This window comes from Oncorhynchus nerka, linkage group LG28, assembly GCF_034236695.1.
Source record: "Oncorhynchus nerka isolate Pitt River linkage group LG28, Oner_Uvic_2.0, whole genome shotgun sequence".
NCBI lineage: Eukaryota > Metazoa > Chordata > Actinopteri > Salmoniformes > Salmonidae > Oncorhynchus > Oncorhynchus nerka.
Genome location: NC_088423.1, coordinates 37,456,581 through 37,465,423, shown reverse-complemented (window position 1 = coordinate 37,465,423; position 8,843 = coordinate 37,456,581). Strand labels below are relative to the sequence as shown.

The 8,843-nt window shown below is 39.7% G+C and overlaps 1 protein-coding gene across 1 annotated transcript; it reads right to left on the bottom strand.

Annotated features, from left to right (window-relative positions):
• Positions 1-4,104: 4,104 nt before the first annotated feature.
• LOC115112691 (G-protein coupled receptor 26-like) lies at positions 4,105-8,204 on the bottom strand. Its single transcript, XM_029639718.2, has 3 exons — positions 7,456-8,204; positions 5,917-6,030; positions 4,105-5,011 (listed from the first exon to the last, which is right to left on the bottom strand). Exons 1-3 carry the CDS (start codon positions 8,124-8,126, stop codon positions 4,771-4,773), a joined length of 1,026 nt encoding a protein of 341 aa, XP_029495578.1. The 5' UTR covers positions 8,127-8,204; the 3' UTR covers positions 4,105-4,770.
• Between the last annotated feature and the right edge of the window lie 639 nt (positions 8,205-8,843).

The window sequence follows — 8,843 nt, the reverse complement described above, 5'->3', positions numbered from 1 at the left end:
TTGTGGAATTGCAAGTTTACAGGAAAAACAATCGCGTGACTATCTAATTAACAGTTCCACATGGAAGAAAACTCCACCTTTGAAAACTTCCCTCTATGGGGTTGAAATAATATTTTTCTCCTCACATGTGAAAAGTTTGTGTTAACATGTTGCAGTAACAATGTTTCCACCAGTGGAATTAGGGTGACCACATCTAAAAAGCCCAAAACAGGAGAAAGTGTGACAAGGGAATGATTTTACAGGACATTGTACAGGACATTTTACAGGACAGGTTAATGGATCAGGTTCAAATGGTGACTGTCACGCCCTGACCTTAGAGAGCCGTTTTATTTCTCTATTTGGTTAGGTCAGGGTGTGATGTGGGGTGGGCATTCTATGTTTTGTATTTCTGTGTGTTTGGCCAAGTGTGGTTCCCAATCAGATGCAGATGCACAATCAGATGTCTATAGTTGTCTCTAATTAGGAATCATACTTGGGCAGCCTGTTTTGCCACCTTAGTTGTGGGTAGTTGTCTTTGTTAGTGGCCTGTATAGCCCTAGTAAGCTTCACATTCATTTTGTTGTTTCTTGTTTTTGTTGGCGACATTCTAAATAAAAAGAAATGTACGCTCACCACGCTGCACCTTGGTCCGGTCATTTCCCTGACGACATTCGTGACAGTGACATAGTTATGCTATACAGTATGAAGGTCACTGCCTGTTAAAAAACTTCTTAGGGCTGCAATCCCGTTAACGGGATGATATGACAACAGCCAGTGAAAGTACAGGGCGCCAAATTCAAAACAACAGAAATCTCATAATTAAAACTCCTCAAACATACATGTATCTTATACCGTTTTAAAGGCAATCTTGCTGTTAATCCCACCACGATGTCTGATTTCAAATATGCTTTACAGCGAAAGCACCACAAATGATTATGTTAGGTCACCACCAAGCCACAGAATAAACACAGCCATTTTTCCAGCCAAAGAGAGGAGTCACAAAAAGCACAAATAGAGATAAAATTAATCACTAACCTTTGATCTTCATCAGATGACACTCATAGGACTTCATGTTACACAATACATGTATGTTTTGTTTGATAAAGTTCATATTTATATTAAAATCTGAGTTTACATTGGCGCGTTACGTTCACTCGTTCCAAAAACATCCAGTGATTTTGCATAGCCACATTGACCCAACAGAAATACTCATCATAAATGTAGATGATAATACAAGTTATACACATGGAATTATAGATATACCTCTCCTTAATGCAACCGCTGTGTCAGATTTTAAAAAACTTTACGGAAAAAGCAAACCATGCAATAATCTGAGACGGCGCTCAGAAAAATAATCAAATTAGCCGCCATGTTGGAGTCAATAGAAACCAGAAATTACATGAAAAATATTCCCTTACCTTTGATGATCTTCATCAGAATGCACTCCCATGAATCGCAGTTCCACAATAAATGCTTGATTTGTTCGTAGCTACTTTTGTTAGCGCGTTTAGTACACATATCCAAACGCTCGTGCATTACATCGGACAAAAATTTCAAAAAGTTATATTACAGGTCGAAGACACATTTCAAACTAAGTATAGAATCAATCATTGGGATGTTTTTATCATAAATCTTCAATAAAGTTCCAACCGGAGAAATCGTTTGTGTCTGGAGGAGCAAGTCGATATCATGTGGAATGCGCATGACCAGGAAATGGCTCAAAGCCAGTAACCTGACTCATTCAGCTCTTATTCAGTCCCACAACACAGTAGAAGTCTCATTCAAGTTTCTAAAGACGGTTGACATCTAGTGGTAGCCCTAGGAAGTGCAACTTCATTCAAATACCAATGTGAATTCAATAGGCCTGGGTTGAAATTATACCAACCTCAGATTTCTCACTTCCTGTTTGGATTTCTTCTCGGGTTTTTGCCTGCCATATGAGTTCTGTTATACTCACAGACATCATTCAAACAGTTTTAGAAACTTCAGAGTGTTTCCTATCAAATACTAATAATAATATGCATATATTAGCATCTGAGACTGAGGAGCAGGCCGTGTACTCTGGGCACCTTTCATCCAAGCTACTCAATATTGCCCCTGCAGCCATAAGAAGTTTTAAAGGGGCAATCCTTAGTTGCTACATCAATTTTTTTATTTATAAATGAATATGTGCCCATTGATTCTTAAAGACTACAATGTACAAATGCCTCATGAGCTTAGTTCAACTGTCTTACCCCATCAGAACCCAAAATATAAGCTTGTTTTAGTCCAATTTTTGGAAACAAAGTAAATGTAAACAACCATTGTAAAGCCTAAAAACATGGTTAAATCTATAATTCTGATATCATGAATGGTCCTTGCATCCATAGGGTAGGCTATGGATTTGAGAGTAGTTGCATTTCTACAGCCTCCTCTCACAGATTTTCACTGAAACTGTGTCAGGGAGTAATAGTGTAACTGAGTAATACTGTTATTATATGGTGCAATCTTTGAGTGATTGAGTTACTTTTGTGCCATTAAAATCAAGGAAAACTTATGAAGTTGAGAACAAAATTCTTACTATTGCAAACAAACAAAAATAAACCCAAAAGTATTGAAAGCAAAACAAATATTGCAAGAAAAGAAAATCTAAATATGAAAAAACAATTCATTGTAAATGGATGCAAAAATATTTTTCTGTGAAAAAAACTATTATGATAACGCAATCTTTCTGTCCTGCAATTGGTTATCTTACCCTGGCCTTTCCTTTCGCTGCCTTTTTTTCTAGTTTCATTCCCTTTCTAAATGTCTCTACTTTTGCATATTTTTTACATTGAATGTTATAAGATCTTCAACCAAAACCTAATATTAGATAAAGGGAATTTGGGTGAACAAATAACACAACAATTACATACTTATTTCATAAACAAAGTTGTGGAACACCCAATGTCCCTGTGTGAAAAGGTAATTGTCCCCTTACACTCAATAACTGGTTGTGCCACCTTTTAGCTGCAATGACTCAAACCAAACGCTTTCTGTAGTTGTTGATCAGTCTCACACGTCGCTGTGGGGGAATTTTGGCCCACTCTTCCATGCAGAACTGATTTACCTCAGAGATGGGTCCCATTATGTCTGGCGAAAAACCAAACGCCACATTTCACAGTAAGAACCTTACTGTGATGGTTTGGGGATGCTCAGGACCTGGACGATTTGCCTTAATAGAAGGAATCAGGAATTCTGCTCTGTATCAGAGAATTCTACAGGAGAATGTCAGGTCATCTGTCTGTGAGCTGAAGCGCAGCTGGGTCATGCAGCAAGACAATGATCCAAAACACACAATCAAGTCTACATGAAAATGTCTAAAAAGCAACACATTTTTAGTTTTGGAATGGCTTAGTCAAAGTCCAGACCTAATCCCAATTGAGATGTTGTGGCAGGACTTGAAATGTTCAGTTCATGCTTGAAAACATACAAATGTCGCAGACTTAAAGCATTTATGCATGGAAGATTGGGTCAAAAGTCCTCCACCTCGACCTGAGATACTGATCAACAACTATAGGAAGCATTTGGTTACAGTCATTGAACCTTAAGGTGGCATAACCAGCTTTGCGTGTAAGAAGGCAGTTACATTTTTGTTCAGTAAATAAATAAAATAAGTATACATTTTTGTGTTATTTATAAACTCATGTTCCCTTTATCTAATATTATGCACTATTATAAAAAATATGAAAAAAATTAGAAAATTTGAAAGCTGGCAAATACCTTTTCACTGTAGAACCCTGCATCCCACTACTGCTTTGCCTCTAAAACTAAGCAGGATCGTTCCCTGGGTGGGAGACCAGATGTAGCTGGAAGTGGTAAATAAAATGCACATTTGGGGATATTTTTTATGTGAACAATTAACATGCAAATCTTCACAGGTGTCCAAAAACCACGTGTTTTTCATGTTCTTTTCATGTGATTTTTTCTTTCATGTTTTTTTTTTGTAAGGGCTCTCTCCCCTAGGCTTTTGGCCTGCAGCTACATCATCTTAGCTAGCTGAGTCATAATTAGGGCATGCTACTGTGCACACCAACTAATTGGGCTCAGACTTCAAACAGGTGGCAATATCTTCTAAACAAGTTATGACTAATCAACCAGTTCTTGACTTGGACATAAATAGGTGCTGGTACTCATTTGGGGTTCCGGTACTGTTTATATGGTGCAGGCACTCCACAATACTTTTGAGCTAATATTCTGTATATTCTATAAGAGGTGCAGGAACTCAAGCAATAGAACAGTTGAGTCAAGCACTGCAATCAACTAAACAATGTTATAAAATATGAGGGCGGGTTGTAATGAAATGTTACAATAAAAACCATCATGAATAGTGAATCCTGGTGGTGTTACTAGACTAACAACATACGTCAAAATCTAACTTGTCTTATCTAAAGTAATATGTGGTACAACTTGACATCCCTCTGTCAAAACCACTCAGTTGGAATGAAAACATGTTACACTAATTAACATACTTAAATGAACTACAAGTGACTCACTCCCTTAGCAACAGTAATTCATGACCCACATGACTCTCTGTCATATCTTCCCATTTAATGACTTGTCACATTTTCTCACTCATGTCACACCATGAGACAGCAGAGCAACACTTAACCACACTCAACATCGCAAAAGTACGAAATCGATACGTATCAGCAATCTCTTCTAAGGTCTGTTCAACCCTCTCCACTCTCCAACCATGACTCAGTACTTAGGTACAGTATGTAGGTACCTCAATGTCTCCATCTTGCCATAGTCAGGCAATAGCAAGGCCCTTCACTGGGTGGGTTTGGTGTTGTTGGTATCGGTAGCCCTGCCATTCTCCACCCTGCGGACGGAGGAGTTAAAGGAGCTCCTCTTCAGGATCTTGTTGGCCAGGTCACTGCATGTCTTCCTGTACTGGTTCCGGAGCAGTGAGTAGACAAAAGGGTCGCAGGCTGCCTTGCTGTAGGCCAAACACTTGGACAGGACACCCCAATGAGGGCTTATGTGTCCTGGGGTGGAGAGCTCCACAATTCTGCCATGACAAACACACAGAATAAGTTATATTATTAACAGTGTTTAGCTTACAGAGCTGGTCTATGAGACAAGTCATGTTTCATAGGCCAGCGTACAATGAGAAAAAAAAAAAAAATCTAATGTCCTGAGGAAACTCTTTATTGATAAGCTTTCAAAAATGTTGACATTTCACTTGAACATGTCATGGCTCTGATTTGATAGTGAATGTTAGGGGATGTGGAGCTGCTCTTGTTTGCCTCATTGTGCTCACCACGCTGTATAGTGGCGGTACATAAAGTCAAGGCTTATACTCAGAACGTTTAGGTGAGATCACTGGTCGTGTGATTCACAGCAGCTATCAAACTCACAATGGGGATCTCACTATCATTATACCCACTGATGTGATCTTCTTCTTCACGGTTATTTTGTATCCGCTTCTGAAGAGTTGGAGCTGGTTGAATGCAGGTTTAATGAGAAGAATCCTCATGGTTTCCGACTTACTCATAATCACACGTCCACTCATGGTAAATCTCTCATGGATTCTCTTTCTCTTATATTCTTTCTCCCTTCCCTGGGTTTCATCCTATACCTCATGAAAAAGATAAACATGCATCTATGAACCTCTCCTTCTATGGCCGCAACAAAATCACCCTCAAGCTGATTGATGAGTGATTTAGACACCGGATCAATTTAACATAATAAGATGAGGTTGTAGAAATTGACTATGGCTGACTCCAGTCTGAATTGAAATTCATTAGCACAAAGCAGTTGTCTTCATTGCAAATACGACAATTTTACCCACTGGTAAAATTGGTCTCATTGGTCTCAGATGGGTAATTGACGCCATTGCAGCAGCCAATCTCACAATGTAACATTACCACACATGCACAGTGGTGTTGAGGATAGATCTGAACCTCTGCTCACCTCGTAATGACGTAGGGGGCAAAGCACACCACAAACGTTCCAATGAATGTGCTGATCTTCTTGGTGGCTCTCTGCCTCCGCTGTCTCTGCTCATCCAGGCATCGCTGGCGCACACTGCCAAAGGACAGAGGGGACCATTATCACCCCAAGGGACGTATAGGAGCATAAGTTTAAACATGGCCTCTCGAGTGGGATGAACGTTGATGGAGAAAACAGCATGCTTCTATGGACAGTATCAGAGCTCATCCTCAGGTCAATGCCAATGGATTGTTCAAGATAGATGAACAGTAACACATCCATTATGTAAATCAAGTCCAATTCCAGGTCCATAATTATTCTTTAATAGACTGGTAATAACACGGTGTTGACCTCAGCATATCTTAGAAAGATGAAGGAAAGATAATATAAAAGAAAGTAATGTTGACAGTGAGTGCACATTAATTGACTGATTTGAGGCTAATTTATTGATTTTAGCTATGTAATATGGAGGTGATTGAAAAGGGAACATCAAATACAGTAAACCATTCATGACATGGATCTTAACTATATCCAGAAATAATTACACATGCTATTATCCTAACATCTATGATGTAGAGAGAAAATGCTTCAAGGTGATTCAATCATATCTCTCCTCACATCTTTCTCATCCCTCTCACTGAACAGCTCTTTGAACGTTTGAGGTAAACTGGGCAAAGTAGGCCTAAACTGATCTAATATCTAATCTCAAAGAATGGTTTTGATGTATTTCATTTTATTAAAACTATTGTTAAAATGCGGAATGATTTTTGCTTTTCTGTATGTAGGTTACTGTAATGTTGGCATGACCATAGTATTGCCTATGACAAAATATCTAAATGCAAGGCAAATTTAATGACAATTGGTTAACTAACTGCCAATAATGTCTGTCTGGGCTATTCAACTCATGAATATAAATCACATTTTACAATGGTTTTGATCTGTATGTGAATAGTTTTGGGGTTGGAATATATTTATGTCATTTTAGTTTTGATAAAGAGGCCTGAGATCTGAGACGGCACATTGGACCAAATCTGTGGTGCTGAAATCAATCATAATGCCATTGAAGTCGCATTGTGCAATCACAATTTGTGGGCTAATGTTTTAGGGGATAGATTAGCTTTAATAATACAGATAGACCATGGCTTCTATCAATGTAATTGTGTTCATAATTTCTAATCCCTCATATATATATTTTTTGTAAATATACTGTATATTTTCACCTTACCACCCCACCATTAATTGAAGTAAACTAATGGACAACAATACCATTTTACATGATCTTTTTTTGTTTGGTCGATTTTTAATTTACTATGATTTTTCAAATCACCCTGCAGTGCTATTTGCAGAGTTGTCTCTATGTAAATGTTGTAATTCTTCAACCATTCCTGAACCTGCGACCGAAAACAAGCTACACATGGGCAATACAAAAACAATTGTAAACATGGGCTAACCTTAAAAAAGTAAATGAAACAAGTAAATGAATCAGACAAGGACACCTCAACAGTAGGCTAAACAGCTTACCTCGGGTGAATATCCACAAGCAGCAATAAGGTCTGCATAGTGATCACGTCGATGCGTTTACAGTGAAAACGCGCAACTTTCAGCACTTTCAGGTACGTTACACACAACACAATCAAGGTCATGAGAAAAGTGAGCGAGTGTAAAACCACAGTGTAGATGATGAACTGCGTCTTAGTGTCACTTGCTCTCGCATTGCAGAGCGTACAGGATGCGTAAAGGTGATGGTACCCAACCCAGGAGAGGCAGGTGGCCACCGTGGAGAAGGAGAGCGAGTGGATCCACGTGTATGCCAGAGCTATCACTGCGTCCCGGTGTCGTATTCTGGAGTGGTAGCTTAGCGGAAAAACCACCGCCACCCATCTATCGATGCTCAAAGCCCCCATACTGAGCATTGAGTTCGTGGTGAGGAAAGTGTCCAGGAAACCCACAGTTTGACAGAACCCGCTGCTTCCAGGGTTTCCTTTGTTGATAAGTCCGACCAGAGTTAGAGGCATGGTAGAAACGGTAAGAAAGAGGTTGCAGAAGGTAAGGTTGAGTATAAACAACCCGGGAACCTGCTTTCGAATCTCCGGGTTGTACAGAAAGCAGATTACCACCACCACGTTGGACAGCAACGAGACAACGATGATCACTACTACAAACAGAAAGACAGCTATGTCCGCTATGTGCATGGTGCGTGCGTCCCGCTCAAAAATACGGACTTTTGACAATTGAATCCACCGTCCAGCTTCGGAAATAAATTAAAGATAGCATTGTGCTGGAACTAAGAGGTCCAAATACAACCATTCGACACTGTGTCAGAATTATAATTCGTTGTCCTTCTCGTGTCTCCATGTAACGATACAGCCGGCTCACTATGTGGAGTCGCAAGGAAGGGCATCCAAGTATTATGGATGTTATGTGATACGGACTGAACCACTGTCTCCGGGGACGGGTGATAAACAAATAGAGACACCCCTGCACGTCTGGCTGCAGTTAGTTTCCAAGTATTTCTTCCTTACCATTGCAATGATACCTCATTGTGCAATCGCCCAGTGCACTGATGGACAGCTTTGCAAACACGCAGCGCAGTCTCTCCTATGGTCTGTCTCCGGGGATGCTTTTGTTCTATATATATCACCCCTCACCTACACTCACATGCTGCACACTTGATCGCCTCCCCAAAGCTACCAAAAAAATAGATTTATTTAAAAATAGAACATCATGCGTAAAGTGTCGACTCATGTCACTGACACCTACAATTTGATGAACGTGCAACATATTGATCTTTGTGTTATCTCCATATGATGTAAATTCCATATATCTGGGGGTGTTGAGAAAGGCAGAAGACACAGCCAGAACGTTCCTGATTCAAGCCCCCATGCCAGGCAAGGCAAAAATGGGAGTGA